This window comes from Ostrinia furnacalis, unplaced genomic scaffold (genome assembly GCF_004193835.3).
Source record: "Ostrinia furnacalis isolate ACB-3 unplaced genomic scaffold, ASM419383v2 OfSCF0682, whole genome shotgun sequence".
Taxonomy (NCBI): domain Eukaryota; kingdom Metazoa; phylum Arthropoda; class Insecta; order Lepidoptera; family Crambidae; genus Ostrinia; species Ostrinia furnacalis.
The window spans coordinates 668,127-682,864 of NW_021130921.1; the positions used below are offsets into that span (position 1 = coordinate 668,127).

Below are 14,738 nucleotides of genomic sequence, written 5' to 3' on the forward strand. Positions count from 1 at the left end.
AGCTTTTTTTAAACGCGCCATTAACAACTAACAGACTACTTAGGTACCTACTTATTTATTTTAAAACAGAAAACTTTTTTTCTAAAAGCAAATAACATCATGCATCGCAATGACTCCTAATTTTTACTAACAAGAAGTTTTTTCTTCGTAAATTTTAATGCAGCCTGAAAATTTTCTTCTCCAACTCGCATACTCACAATGCAGTGGAACTATTTCAATAACCTCCTTAAAGTTCTTACAGTTTGAAGTTTTCTTGGCAAAATTTTCCCTCTTTATAGTACATGCATCTCTATAGAGTTAACTCTACCAAGAAGTTACGATATTTTGGAGCTTTTCTAAAAATAAAGTGTATTAATAATATGATCTAGGCCTAGCTGGCACAATAATTATACTGATCAGCTTCTTATACATCTTCAGCAATAATTAAAAAATTCAAAATTGTTTAAATAACATAAAGTAATATAATTTTAATGCTTGTTTTTAACGTGAGACTGGTGATAAAAACGTAAATCAAAGTTAAAATCCCATTACAAATCCTATACTTACTTAGGTTCTTAGTTTTCCATATTTTAAAGTCACTAAAGCCAAAAATAACAACCTTGAAGTAAAGAATAGTCTTACATGTCACAACTATTACTTCACAAACATTATTATTTCAGCACATTTTGTTATTTTAAATTCTAGAATATCAGATTAAAACCAGCATTAATTAAAGTTAGTATATAGTTGGCGCCTGGTGGGGTGCACTGAACTTGTGTAGATTTTGAATTTGTTGCTTTTTATTTCAATTAGGCGCTCGAAGTTCTTAACGTTATGCACGAAACTTTGTTAAATTTGTTTCTAGAAGCACTTAAATTAAATTTTACGAGATACGCTTATTTTAAACTTTGCTTTAAGTTAATTTAAGACTTAGAGTTTTAATTAGATTAACCATTACCTGAGCTAATATTATCGTTTTAACTATGAAAAAGAAGCCAAACTAAAGTTGTACTTTAATTATTCTGGATCTTCTATGAGTGGGTGGGAGTTAATATTTCACACTAATACTGCCATATTGTATTAGAGATATTGTCTTACAAATGACGACCCATGAGATCTTTTGTATCTTTCCCGAGCCCTACATCTATATTGGAAAAGAGCATTATTACAATTACCTACATGGCACCAGAACTCTGGCTTATCATCATAATTATGCGTATATAACTACCGTCGCGCGTCGTCCATCCATACACAATAGTCTTCTTAACTAAATTCTTTGTGTATGAAAATTTTAGGTAACCTTTTTTAAGTGATAAAGTGGAACCTTCTATTAAAAGACCTATATCTTAAAAGGGATCTCCCTGCCATTTATTATAAGATAGGTACTCAATAGAGATTTCCATTCATTCATTTTCATTGACTTTATTCAATCCTTGAACGCTATCACCGTCAATTGAGTATTTCTTTGAACGAAAAGTCTTTAAGTAATCCTTCACTGGCCTATTCTGAGGCTTTGGTCAACTCATACTTACCGCTCAAAACTTTTGTCATCTTATCCCGCTTGAAAGAAAAGATAAAATACTAATACTAGTGACATGCACAGTGCAGTTTCATAGAATCAATAACTCTACCTAGCTTTACACTAAACTAATAGGCTGATATGCACTTAGTTGTAACTCGATTTGGTATTAACTAATACTTAAGGCTACTCGTTTTAACACAAGAGCAGATTAAATCTCTGAAAATAAACGTAGAAAAGCATCAAACCGTAACAAAGAGAGCCCTAAGATTAATTCCGGCCACAACGAATTTAATTAGAGTTCCAAATGAGAATGTTCATACAAGTCTTTATGAACATAATTTTGGAGTAAAATCCTCAAATTACACCGAGACGACAATTTAATTTAACGTCTTATTATAATCATCATTTGAAACTCCCCAAGCTATTTGCATTCGCTAAATAAGTTAAGTGCTTTCCCCTGTATTTTTTGCGACAGACCTTTTTTCATACACGATTCAGTAAGTAACGGAATATTTGAAAGAATATTGCGATTTTATGTCGTTTGGACAAAATCTGTTTTATACTTTAAACGTTAAAGTTGATTGGAAATAAACCTTACCTAGTTAGGTAGAGACTAATCGAAGAACTTGAGGTAAAGTTACGACCTATTTCTATACTTCAATGCTTCCTAAATTTCCAAAGAGTGATTCTTGGTGACTCATTGACACCTGACACCTGTATAATGGACGATAACCTTTATTAGAGCCCTCGACACATATTTTAAGCGTAAGAAAACAATAACGTGAAATCGTCCGATCTGAACCAAGGTTGATACACGGAGGAAATTAATCACTCGGTTAATAAATTGCAACATTATCTCATTAACTAAAAAATAAGGTTGTTACTCTAACAAGGTAGGTACTTTACAGCCTACTTATTCGCTGGGTAGATAAGACTCCGCGGAAATGGCAATGAGCCCAGATTTATCTCATTTACTTAACAGTTGCCGGCAGAATCTTAATCAATGCTAACAAGCAATGCACATTGTAACTTTAATAACCTTAATGTATCAGGGTAATGAGACCATATTTCCAGAAACCACAGGTTATTTCTTGGAAAACACGAGAAAACGTGTCACCTATAGCTGGTTGCGTAAACCGACGCCCCACTGCCGGCTTCAGTGAACTGGAAAGCAAGGTCTCACCGGGCGCATTGTTTTATTTTCGCCGTTTCAGTCCCATTAGGAGCAGTTAAGACAATAACACAGGAAGGGAACCACCGGACACGGGCCCCAGACGGCGAAAACTATCACGGAGACCTAAATACGAGGACCGCTACGTTCCACCGAATTTAACTTCACTATAAATAATGGTTGCAGCACCGAAATGACATCAGTCGCACTACGCCGGTAAACAATTTAACGATGTTGACTACGTTGTCCAAGTTCGCGATTCTGTGTGTGGCTTCGGCCCAGCTGTTCCATAAAGTCGAGTTGTCTGACAACAAGACGCCGTACGACTATGTGAAGGAGCGCCTGGACGCTATCGGGACCGATGCGAGGTCGGGAGTGCCGCTTTCCAATTCGTACGAAGTTGAAGAAAGTGAGGATTACCCTGAGCAACTCCAAGGAGCCGCTTCTACGATTCTGAATACGGGCGTCGGTGTTGGTGGTGTAGGTGGTGTTGGCGTCGGAGGTCTTGGTTTAGGCCAAGGAATAGGCATCGGTGGACTCGGTGGCTTAGGGCTTGGAGGGATTGGACTCGGGCAAGGACTGGGCCAACTCGGAATAGGCGCGGTTAATGGACTTGGCGTTGGCGGCGGTATTGGTGGTGTTGGTGCTGGAGGAGTCGGCGTTGGTGGTGTCGCAAACGGCGCTTTGATCCACCCTGGAATCGGTGGCTTGGGAGTCGGCGGAATCGGCTTAGGAAACGGTCTTCTATACCATCCTATACTCGGTGCCCAAGTTGGCGGAGGATACGTCGACAAAAAGGCGTACGATGCTGCTCAAAAGAAAGGCGCCGATGAAAACATTGAGAAGCTAGAAAAGAAAGCTGAGGAAGAGTCTAAACATGGCCAAGAGGGTTTCCAACAGGCTGCCGCTGCTGCTAAGGCTGAAAAGGGAGAATCCAGTTTCTACAAAGACGAAGAGGCTAAAAAGAAAGCTGCCGGTGACGAGAAATTCTATGAGGGCGGCCAGAAATTCGATAAACATGGTAAGTCTATATTTTACACATACATAGCATTCTTTAATTAACAAATGTAATAACATAAGACTTGTAAATAGGTGCCAATGAGGAACAGCTGAAAAAAGCGAAGAGCCACAAAAAGGGTCATGTGAGCAAAGGATTCAAGACATCCAGCAGTAAGAACGAAGAGGAAAAAACGGAGAGCTTCTACGATGAAGCCCATGACGAGGCTGACCACCGCGTCGCCGGCCAGAACGCCCAGAACTTCGGCGAGAACGCTCAGCAAGGCTTCAAGGGAGCTGCCGAAGAGAAGATCCTGGATGCAAACGCCCAGGGCAAGGAAGGACATCACGTGTCAGAACAGAAGATTGACGATGCCAAGGCCAATAAGGTTAGTAAACATAAACTTATTCCCAAATCACTAACGCAAACGTCTGGCGTAGAAAATGAGGAATATAATAATAATCCTTGCTATTTTAGTAAGTTAGTCGGGGATAAACAATGTTATTTGATCGTCAGATAAGCGTAATAAAATAATATGTAACATGTGTTCTTGCGAGACTAAAAATCTTACCGATAATATTGCTGAAGATACTAATATTTTTGGGTTATTTTGGTGACGCCCAATCTACTGAGAAACGACTGAAATTGGCACATTATAGAAAAAGTAAATACCTTATCTCATAAATCCTTTTAAACATTTTGCAAACAGTGATCATGGTTCCCATGATTAAAAACTTATAATTACTTTTGCTAAGACACATTAGGTGGTCGCTTACTTCATTATTGAATGCTATTAGAATTTGAAAGTGACATTAATTTTCTTAGGTTATAGCAACAATACCTTTTCGTTTAGTTGTGCAAAAGAGTTTTTGGAAAGTTCTACAGTAAAGTTAATTGAGATTATTTAACAATTGACTTGATAATAAATAGAGTTTTAATACAGGATTTTTAACAAAATTACAGACGTAACTTTCTTGTACTGATTAATTTTACGGACTTTTACGGAGAATAATATTTTTTCCATAAAAAAATCCAAGTAACACAGTCGACGTCATTATATTCTCTACAATAGATTATATTAATGTGCTCTTTTTGGTCAGATTCACTAACTCCCAATTATTTTTATGACATGACAATAAATGACAATGACATCTTATCATTTCCCAGGGCGAATACCTCCAGAAGGGCTACAAAGGTGGTGCAGAACTTTTGGAAAAGTTCAACAACCTTGGGGCTCATGCAGTGCACGGCCACCAGGAAGCCAGTGGAGGCTACCAGCAGAACAAGGGAATCCTGCCCATCCACTGACCAGTGACCAGCTCGAGATAATTGTTGACGTTGATTAATAAATGTTTTTGAACTTTTGGAATGGATGTTTCTTTTGACTGAAGATTTTTTTAATGCAAAACAAGGCAGGTATTTGACCGTTATTCATAAAAATCAGACGCAGTCTAGGATGGTACAGTTTGAAAAGTATTTTTGGGTCTCCCTATTTTATGGAACTTGCCAGCGCTTCGACTTCGAAACAAAGATTATAGGTTGACCATAGTTTCAAATATAATAATCTAATTTGTTATAGCATCTAGAATCTAGATGAAAAAGTTTCATTGCCGTACGCCGTAAATAATTACCTAATCCAATTATCTAATCGATACCTAGGTAATCAATACAAATGCAAACCAAACAATGTCATCTCAATAAATTCAAGCTTTTTTTAGATTTTACACATTTATTACGCACCGCATTATTAGAATTACATGCAAGAATTACGAAAAAGGCAAACTAATAAAATAAAATCAAGACAAAATTAACTTAATAATCAAACAAAAAAGGATTCTTTCTTCTCTTGAACGAGCACTTTCCATAGCCATTGCAGTACAAAATCGGCGAGTTAGAACCATTGGTTTGATACCCAGACTCGCTGCTAGAGGACCTAGAAAATAAAACGAAATATCTAGTTTTTCGCTATAAAACTCATTATACGGTTAGTTTAAAGATTAGCCATGACAATTCATTAGTCGACCACGGTGTTAAGAAAAAGTATATTTAATTATTCAGCTAGCTGGATCTAATTATTGCACAAAAAGTTAATCAGATGACAAAATACTGAAGTATTTTTCACTTAGTTTTAGTTAGTCAATATAATCAAGAACCACTGTACAAATATGCTTACATCACGTCACATCTGATACATGAAAATTATAAGCATAAAATCGTTATCTCACTATGTTACTAATTCATTTGAGAGAGAGAGCTTTTGGAACTCAATGTGAAAATTGTATGTATGAACACAGCATCGTAGGGGATGGGTAGTGCAAATCCGCATAACTAGCATTTTGATAATACCGTGTAACTTTAGCCAGTTTAAGAATTAGCGGGAAACGCAGGAGTCTGTAGCAGGGATGTTATGGATATCCGTAACCGTAACCGAAAGTTTCGGATATCCGAAATAAAAAAATATCCGTAACCGTAACCGAAACCGGTATAATATTATTCCTATATCCGTAACCGTATCCATAACCGAAACTACATATCCATAACATCCCTAGTCAGTAGTGCAGATACGCGGTATTAGCCAGTGATAGTTTCGCGGATTTGCACCATACCCGACGACATCGATGTCTTTCTTTGCAGTAAGTGTATTTATTTTTCAATACTAGCTGACCCGGCGAACTTCGTACCGCCTTAGCGTAGAGATTTTCTTAATATTTTTTTCCGTAAGAACCATCCTTGGACTTCCACAAACATTTAAAAAAAAGAATTATCGAAATCGGTTCAGCCGTTCACACGTGATGCCGTGACAACGCGAAACGGGTTTCATTTTTATATATATAGATTCTAAAGAACATTCGCGCTTGCATGATCATTTGTTCAGGCGATACCGTTACAGGTGCTTTAAAAAGTTGCTGTACCCGGCCGAGTCGGGCGTCGGTGGCGTGAACACCGTTGACGATATCTTGTTCGACGTGTTCGACTTCTGAAACAGAACGGTAGCTTGGGAGCCGTGTTTTGTTTTTAAAGTAAACAGTATAGAGGAAAAGATTTTTCATTTGTTTTGAACCTTAGTACTACAAATCAGCGATAGATGACCATTGACATACATTTGGATAGTGCTAAGTGATGTAGTGGTCTAGACATGAGCAACACAATGCACTTTCTTTAATAATGACTTAGGAGAGTCTTATCTAAACGGTTGAAATATCATTATTTCTTTACCAAAGTCTGTCAGACAGCTAAAGTACTTGTTGTGATTTCGCACTTTAGCCTACTCTTTAATGCAAGCAGAAATAGCTAAGCTAATCTAGAAAATATTGCTTCAGCTTTGAAAAGACCCAAAATACCAACATAAGTTGTGAATATCCTTATAATAACTCTTCTCATTGTATATCACCACATAAAGCAATAAAGCCCGCAAGATCCATGAAAACGCCGAACCAAGCATACAATAATTCACAAAAGTTTTCCGATATTTCAGTAACACCACATACTTTAATATGTCTGACAGGTTTTCGTGAATTTCAGCAAAATGTTTCAGATGAAAGTTATTTTAATAAAATGGGATAAACCTGCCACCGTAGACTGCTCGGGTTTGTAATTTCAGTTTTCAATTTTATGCCCAGAGGTTTTCACGCGTCATGAAAGTGATTTTAACGAAATGAATTTTTGAAAGTGATTTTAACTATATTTAACAGCTTTTCAGCTGTTTATTGGAAAACATTGTTTTGATTTTTACAGCATTTTGTGAATGTTGTGAATTAAGTTAACTATCGATTTGTTTACTATTGTAATAAGTTAACTAATCTTAGTCATAATATTACCTATTACATCAAAGTCAATTCTACTATCTAGAGATAAATATCCCTCGAAATTCTGATCTGGAGAGTCTATTTCTCAAAACATTAAAGTGTGTATTGGAGGCAGTGGTACTTCAAAACATATTAAAACAATAACGCCTCTTTATTCCTATTCCCATTCGTTCGAGAGACTCACAAAGGTAAATAAAGGTAATATAAATACTTTAAAGCTCTTCTAATAATATTAAAGGGGCCAGTGTTTGTTCAGATAATAAACACAGCGATTTACCTGTTTTAAACGTCTGCTTGTACGCTTAAAATATTTAAAAATAGCTTCATATTTCGGTTAACCTTTACCTGAAGAAGTAACTCATCCACACATTTATTTATAAACATTTAGAGTACATACCTACTTGTTTATATTCTGTTTATTTATCTTACCGTTCACAGCATAGGTGGTGTAAACACGAAAACAATATCACAATATAGACGAAAACAATATATACTATACTAACAGCTGACCTTTTGGGGAGCTGGTCACGTATAGGTATTGCTGGTGCCTTGCCAACTGGCGGTGGAAACATGCTTTAGTGAGCTGTTATGACAGCTTGTATGGTTTCAGATATAATATATTGCCTGCTGGTTCTACCAAGCAAGGAGTGGTCATGGTCAGAAGGTGTTTTGGTAGCAATGTGTAAAACTGTAGAGTTCAAGATTCAAATTATTTTTGGTTGGCCAAGTTATAGTGTGTGCTGCTGTGACGAAAGTGATAATTTTTTCGATACGTGAACTGTAATTGCATATGCATTTGATAACTTTTGAAATATTTTAAAAATTGTTATTATATTATACTGTATTATATTATGTAATATATTAAATTATACCTACTTATTACAAATTTATTAATTTACACCAAGCAATATTTCCGTTCTACGATCATTTGCTAGTAAAAGAGCCTACCTACATTATTCTGATTAACTAAAGTAGGAATTTTACTGAAATCACAGAACATTTAATACAACATTTATCCTCGTTTTCTGCACTTCCTTAACAAAAATGCGAAATCAAACAAAATTTAAGTTCACACATCATCTACCTACAATAACAATTTTGTACTATTCGCGACAATAGTATTTGGCAATTTTATCATTAAAATTTGATAAAATTTGTAGTTACGTACAAATATAGATTACTAGCTATTATTTATTACAAAAAAATAGGAATTTAGCTGAAAACTGCATTTTAAAGTATTCAACCAAATGATAGTTAAAATATATTTCTGAGCAATTTCAGGATTACTTACGGACTTTTGAAACAAATTAAAAAACAAAACTCAAAACTTAATTTAAACTCAAGCAAGTTGGCCTCAGAAAATCTTGTGACATTGCCAGATTCTATCAACGCTGACTGTACTCGCCATCACGTCCACTCAGACGTCATGTGGCAATCTCTATCACTACAATAATAAAAATAGGTACCTGACTCTGACCGCTGAAGCAAGCGGACCTTTGCTTGGTCACTCGGGCGGGGGTCACGAGGGCCGACTGATAACACTGCGAGATAAACGTTTAATCTTTTAAGTTTTCGTAGTGGTAAAACCCCGGCACCCAAAGGAATAAAGGAATAAACAACATATAGAAGACCTTTAGCTTTTCCTGTTCTAAGATGAATGGGGAAAAGTACCCTTATCTAATACGTTTGTCCGCGAATCTGTTAGCGTAGATTCTAATTGAAGTTATAGACAAAGACTATGCCCTCAAAAACTTCCGAATCCGCAACACTCCCTAATATTTTTACAGACGCATGACTTCTGACAAAGTTACTATTTTTGTATTTAAGCCATAGGTATTTCACATAGCGCAATAAGTCAAGTGGCTTCAAACATGGAAATCTTTTAATTTACGCCTATTATATCCAAATTAATGTGCAATCAGATATAATAACTGCTTTGTGCTGCATAAAAAAATATTCAGATTCAGTTTGCGAATACACTCTTCTTCTGTGTCTTTGTTCAAAAGTTCAACCATTATTTTTTATCACTTTGAAACTATCAAGCCATTTTCCAGGCTTATGTGTCATACACTAAATGAATTTCAGGGGTCTTTCCGACCCAGCGAGCATCAGTGCGCGCTGAAAAATTGACGGGTCGTAAGTTCGACCCGACCCGACCTGCTTTGATACTGTTTATTTGCTCCGTCGAAAGCCGGGACATATGTTTCGACCGTATTGAGTGTTCGACCCAGAAGCGCGTGTATACGATTGTAAAAGGCCATTGTAGATGTTGGGGCAATATTAGCTTTCTTTGAGCTGTGAAACGTGACTCAAGTGGTGGTGAAAAGATTGAGGTCTGAAACGACACTTGGTACTCGATTTGAAATATTAATCTTTAAAAAAATAACAGGCTTAACTTCAGCATTGTTTCAGAATACGGAAGCAGGTATAAGTCCGTCCGTAAGTCTTTATTCCTCAAAAGATGACTGATTTAAGATTATCGAAATTTTCTTTTTGAACACGCCCCTTTCAGAGCACTTTACGTGGTCCAAATACAGTTTGATCTTTAAATGTCACCTTAATAGTGTCGTGACCCCAACTACTCAAGTTTTTACACACAGTAGACCCCCACTAGGTGGACCGACGATCTGGTGAAGGTCGCGGGAAGTGCCTGGATGCAGGCAGCGCAGGACCGGTCATTATGGTAATTCTTGTGAGAGACCTTTGTCACGCATTTAGCTGAAACGAACAGTAGAAGAAGTAAAAATATTTAGATCAATCATCTGTTATGATAAAATACTCACATTGTAAGGAGTACTTTTGGCTGGCCTCTTGTAGCAAGGCGAAGATTTTATGAAGCTGGGTGAGATGTTGGAGCCAGGGGAGATAGGAATGTTGAATGGGGAGGCTTGTTCTGGAAAAGGACAGTTATTTAAACTCCCCGCCTGTATAAGCGACCTGGAAAGGGCCTAAGTACTCAACTTTGACTTTGACTTTGACTTTGACTTTGACCTGTACCAGACTTTTTGTCGGCCGATTGTTGATTAATCCCACCAACCACCTATTTCCATAAAAAATCCCCCAGGTTGTAAGGTTGTATCGTTCGTTCGTTCGTTTCAGCCGTAAGGTTGTATGTTATATAGAAATTGGCATCTATAAAATATTATACTATAAGCCTATATCAGAGAAAAGGTACCTACCTTTCACATAGCAAAAGATTCTTTAAATACTTAAGGCCCCCAGACACTAACAGAATAATAATTACAACAATATTATTGTCATACCTTCCTACGGTAATGACACCCTAAATCTCTCAAATAGCCTTGTCGCACTATAACCGTTAATTCAAACACAAAGTACCTATAATACTTCACAGTGGTTCCGAAAATTACACATTACTTACCTAAACACAAACTCACAAAATGCTCTCTCTCTCTCGTATTATACTGGTAGATATACAAGAACAGCTCTCAATATAGTAGAGAGCAATATTAATAAAGCATTTCGTAGCGTTTACTATGAGGCTATATATATATGCTATATTATATGCTTGCGCTTTATAGTGAAGTTAAGTTTAACCATATTGTTTTCTCAGACAAAGCCTGTGTAACAGTAAATAACGATTAAATCGAAATAGGCAAATACACTAAGGCTGAGTTGCACCACCTTTTATAACCGTACCTATAGCCACAACCAGTGTTTTTGTATGAAGTTTGACAGACATTTGACGTTTGTTAAAGTTAAAGATGGTGCAGCTCAGCCTAAGAATAATTTAAGAATAACTTTTAACTGTTATAATAAACGTCAAAAGTTTTTCAAACTCCATACAAAAACACCGGTAAAAGTTATAGTTACGGTTAAAGTTAAAGTGATGCAACTCAGCTAAATTTCCATGAACAGTTTATCAAAACTTTGAATGTTTGAACATTAAAAATAAACTTTTATCCGCTCTTGCCAGGCACTTAAAACTAAGATTTTGCTAACGAAGAACGCAGTGAACTGAAACTTACTTGAGTGGTTCGCTAGTTGGGCCTCCAAGTTCTTCACAACTTTCTGGTACTCCTTCAGCTGCTTGTGTTGCTTCTGGCACAGTTCCGTCATCCGCTTCAGTTCGGTTCTGGCTGTGTGAAACTTTTTCGTCTGAAAATTGCATAATTTATTCTTAACCAAAAACTAACTGAAAAACCCTAATGGTTTTTATTTCAGTTAGTTTTCTTGGGGCTTAAGTCACAAAAAGTTAAACGCCCGTTGAGCACTTGTTTAAATGTATTTAGTGTGGAAATGTCATTTTAAAGTAATGTTCAACGTGTGTTTAACTTTTTTTGTAAAAAGGCCCTAGTAGTATGACTTTCGAAACGGATTCATTATAACTTCAAATAACGTAAGAAAAATAACTTATTACAATATTGTAAAAGAAAACTTCAAAAATCTCGAAGTATTGTTATTTTTTACCTCAAAATAAGTACAGCATCCAATAAAACAATATTCTAAAATTGGGAAGCGGTTTATTAACATTACGTTCATGTAAATAAATACTGAATACCTATACTATTTCGTAGAAATGAAAGAAAATGCATTTCACAAAATAAATACTTACAGACTGCAGCAAGTAGGANCATGCGTAATAATATGCACAATAGAAGTTTATTATGCTTGCGCTTTATAGTGAAGTTAATTTTAACCATATTGTTTTCTCAGACAAAGCCTGTGTAATACTAAACTACGATTAAATCGAAATAAGCAAATATCACACTAAGGCTGAGTTGCACCACCTTTTTTAACCGTAACTATAGCTACAACCGGTGTTTTTGTATGAAGTTCGACAGACTTTTGACGTTTGTTAAAGTTAAAGTAAGATAATATCAACTCAGCCTAAGAATAATTTTAGAATAACTCTAACTGTTATAATAAACGTCAAAAGCCTTACAAACTCCATACAAAAACACCGATAAAAGTTATAGTTGAGGTTAAAGTTAAAGTGATGCAACTCAGCTAAATTCCTACCATGAACAGTTTATCAAAACTTTGAAAGTTAAAACATTAAAAAGAAACTTTGCCAGCCACTTACAACTAAGATTTTGCTAACGAAGAACGCAGTAAACTGAAACTTACTTGACTGGTTCGCTAGTTGGGCCTCCAAGTTCTTCACAACTTTCTGGTACTCCTTCAGCTGCTTGTGTTGCTTCTGGCACAGTTCCGTCATCCGCTTCAGTTCGGTCCTGGCTGTGTGAAACTTTTTCGTCTGAAAATCGCATAATTTATTCTTAAACAAAAACTAACTGAAAAACCCTAATGGGTTTTTTTTCAGTTAGTTTTCTTAGGGCTTAAATTACAACAATTTAAACGCCCGTTGAGCACTTGTTTAAATGTAATTTAGTATGGAAATGTCATTTCAACGTATGTTTAACTCTTTTTGTAAAAAGGCCCTAGTAGTATGACTTCCGAAACGGATTCATTATAACTTCAAATAACGTAAGAAAAATAACTTATTACAATATTGTAAAAGAAAACTTCAAAATCTCGTATTGAAAAGAAAGTCGTGTTAGTTACACCACTTATAACTCAAGAACGGCTGAACCGATTTAGCTGAAAATTGTCTTTTTATCCCGTTCGAAATAAAAAAAAAAGTCTGCTTATTTATTGCCATTAAGGCGGAACGAAGTTCGCCGGGTCAGCTAGTTTGATATAATTTTTGACCTTAAAATACAGCATCCTATTAAACAATAGATATTCTAATTTTGGGTAGCGGTTTATAACATTACGTTCATGTAAATAAATACTGAATACCTACACTATTTCGTACAAATGAAAGAAAATGCATTTCACAAAATAAATACTTACAGACTGCAGTAAGTAGGAAAGCAATCTCCGTCTATGTTGTCTTTGAAACTGCAAAACTTCGCAAGTCTTTTTAATTATTTCCTCCGGGTCTGTGAAATAATCTTGGATTTCTGGCTTCATCTAAAACCATCCACTTTTATTATTCATTCAACAAAACTGCATCTATTTACAAACAAACTTTTGCAATACATACGTCGGGAACAAGTTTCATAACAGAACATGGCAGGCGACATACAATACATGTTGATTCTTTTGGCCCTAGAATAAAAATTAAAATAAAATACAATACAATTCAACATTTTCGTTGTAAAATAAAATTCTATGATTTTTATTATTAGTAGGACAAACCATTGTCCAAACAATTGTTGCAAAACATGTGTCCGCATGATGTTAAATGAAGTGTGATTCCTGGTTCAAGCTGTGAGAAACACTTATTACAGTGTATCCAGTCCATTTTTATAATATTTTATTGAGCACTTTTAATTTATTACGCCAAATACCAAACATTGTTTACCAAAAGTTTTTGAGGTTACGCGCCAATTTTTTTTTATGCCAAGGCGTCAATCAATCTGATTTTTTTTTTCATAAATAAATTGGCCAAGAAGTCTGTGCATAAAAACGTTCCATTACACGAAATCGCATTGCAAGAGTAATCGATTTAATAAAATTATAATTACTGATAGAATTTTTATTAAATAATCTTAATTTTGTTCAAGTTCTTGAATATTCCAAACACGTATTATATTATATTTAATTAAATCATTTCCATTCCCAAGCTTTCCTCGAACACAGCCAGCTCGCGTGACTTCGTGAATACATTATTTAATCAAGCTTACTCTCGGCTCCGGCGAACGATGACACTTGAGCACCTATGGATGGATGGACTACGTATCAGCTATAGGAAAAAGAAGAAATAGAAGTAGCAATTATTTTTGTTTAGCAACGTTTTTTTCGTTTATAATTTTGTGATTAATCTAAATTAAGCTGTTTGGATGTGCTTTCACCGACTTAAAAAAATGCATTTTCATTTTAAATACTTTTGTAGGTATAACTTTTATCTCTCCCTTTTAAGTTATACTTGTACTTGCATTGGAGGAAATACATAATATTAATATTTAAAATAAATATTTGGATAAAAAAAAGTTAATGCTAAAGTTGTAAAAAAACTTTCTCATGTAGGTACAAATCCCACAATTAACGCGTGATATTAAATTTTCTTGCACTTAGTTGCTTTTTTTTTTTCAAAATCAAAATATTTTATTGCAATTGTAGATGCAATTATTATAATACATACTTTTTTTACTATAGATGTTTTTTTAGCATTGAGTTAATTAGTCAATGTTCTAGTCTAAACTATCTTAACCCTGTCTTCACCGACTGTTTTCCTGCTAGCGACACATTCAACACAGTGTGCACGAACCATAATAACTTGTACTTGACAAG

At 35.5% G+C, this 14,738-nt stretch overlaps 2 protein-coding genes across 5 annotated transcripts; one reads left to right on the forward strand and one right to left on the reverse strand.

Annotated features, from left to right (window-relative positions):
* The first annotated feature begins 2,764 nt into the window (after nt 1–2,764).
* On the forward strand, nt 2,765–4,998 carry LOC114366776 (spidroin-1). The gene is made up of 3 exons (XM_028323754.1): nt 2,765–3,693; nt 3,765–4,057; nt 4,837–4,998. The coding sequence occupies exons 1-3, from the start codon at nt 2,904–2,906 to the stop codon at nt 4,975–4,977; spliced, it is 1,224 nt and encodes a 407-aa protein (XP_028179555.1). The 5' UTR covers nt 2,765–2,903; the 3' UTR covers nt 4,978–4,998.
* A 417-nt stretch (nt 4,999–5,415) lies between these two features.
* LOC114366744 (probable E3 SUMO-protein ligase RNF212) lies at nt 5,416–14,664 on the reverse strand. Of its 4 annotated transcripts, XM_028323709.1 has the most exons (9): nt 14,590–14,664; nt 14,132–14,190; nt 13,489–13,553; nt 13,296–13,415; nt 12,567–12,696; nt 10,259–10,368; nt 8,942–9,016; nt 6,558–6,646; nt 5,416–5,602 (listed from the first exon to the last, which is right to left on the reverse strand). In XM_028323709.1, exons 3-9 carry the CDS (start codon nt 13,504–13,506, stop codon nt 5,482–5,484), a joined length of 663 nt encoding a protein of 220 aa, XP_028179510.1. In that variant the 5' UTR covers nt 13,507–13,553; nt 14,132–14,190; nt 14,590–14,664; the 3' UTR covers nt 5,416–5,481. The 4 variants fall into 4 exon arrangements, with proteins under 4 accessions (XP_028179510.1, XP_028179508.1, XP_028179507.1 ...); XM_028323707.1 differs by lacking the exons at nt 12,567–12,696; nt 14,132–14,190; nt 14,590–14,664 and adding exons at nt 11,465–11,594; nt 13,644–13,855; XM_028323706.1 differs by lacking the exons at nt 14,132–14,190; nt 14,590–14,664 and adding an exon at nt 13,644–13,855.
* Between the last annotated feature and the right edge of the window lie 74 nt (nt 14,665–14,738).

What these genes read in the sequence shown, in the direction of transcription:
- LOC114366776 (XM_028323754.1), top strand. Translation starts at nt 2,904, where the DNA reads ATGTTGACTACGTTGTCCAAGTTCGCGATTCTGTGTGTGGCTTCGGCC. An exon ending in CCAGAAATTCGATAAACATG is followed by an intron (nt 3,694 to 3,764) that starts GTAAGTCTATAT and finishes ACTTGTAAATAG; the next exon opens with GTGCCAATGAGGAACAGCTG. An exon ending in ACGATGCCAAGGCCAATAAG is followed by an intron (nt 4,058 to 4,836) that starts GTTAGTAAACAT and finishes ATCATTTCCCAG; the next exon opens with GGCGAATACCTCCAGAAGGG.
- LOC114366744 (XM_028323707.1), bottom strand. Translation starts at nt 13,749, where the DNA reads ATGGACTGGATACACTGTAATAAGTGTTTCTCACAGCTTGAACCAGGA. An exon ending in TTTCCTACTTACTGCAGTCT is followed by an intron (nt 11,595 to 13,295) that starts GTAAGTATTTAT and finishes TGCAATTTTCAG; the next exon opens with ACGAAAAAGTTTCACACAGC. An exon ending in AGCAACTTTTTAAAGCACCT is followed by an intron (nt 5,603 to 6,557) that starts GTAACGGTATCG and finishes TTTATTTTCTAG; the next exon opens with GTCCTCTAGCAGCGAGTCTG.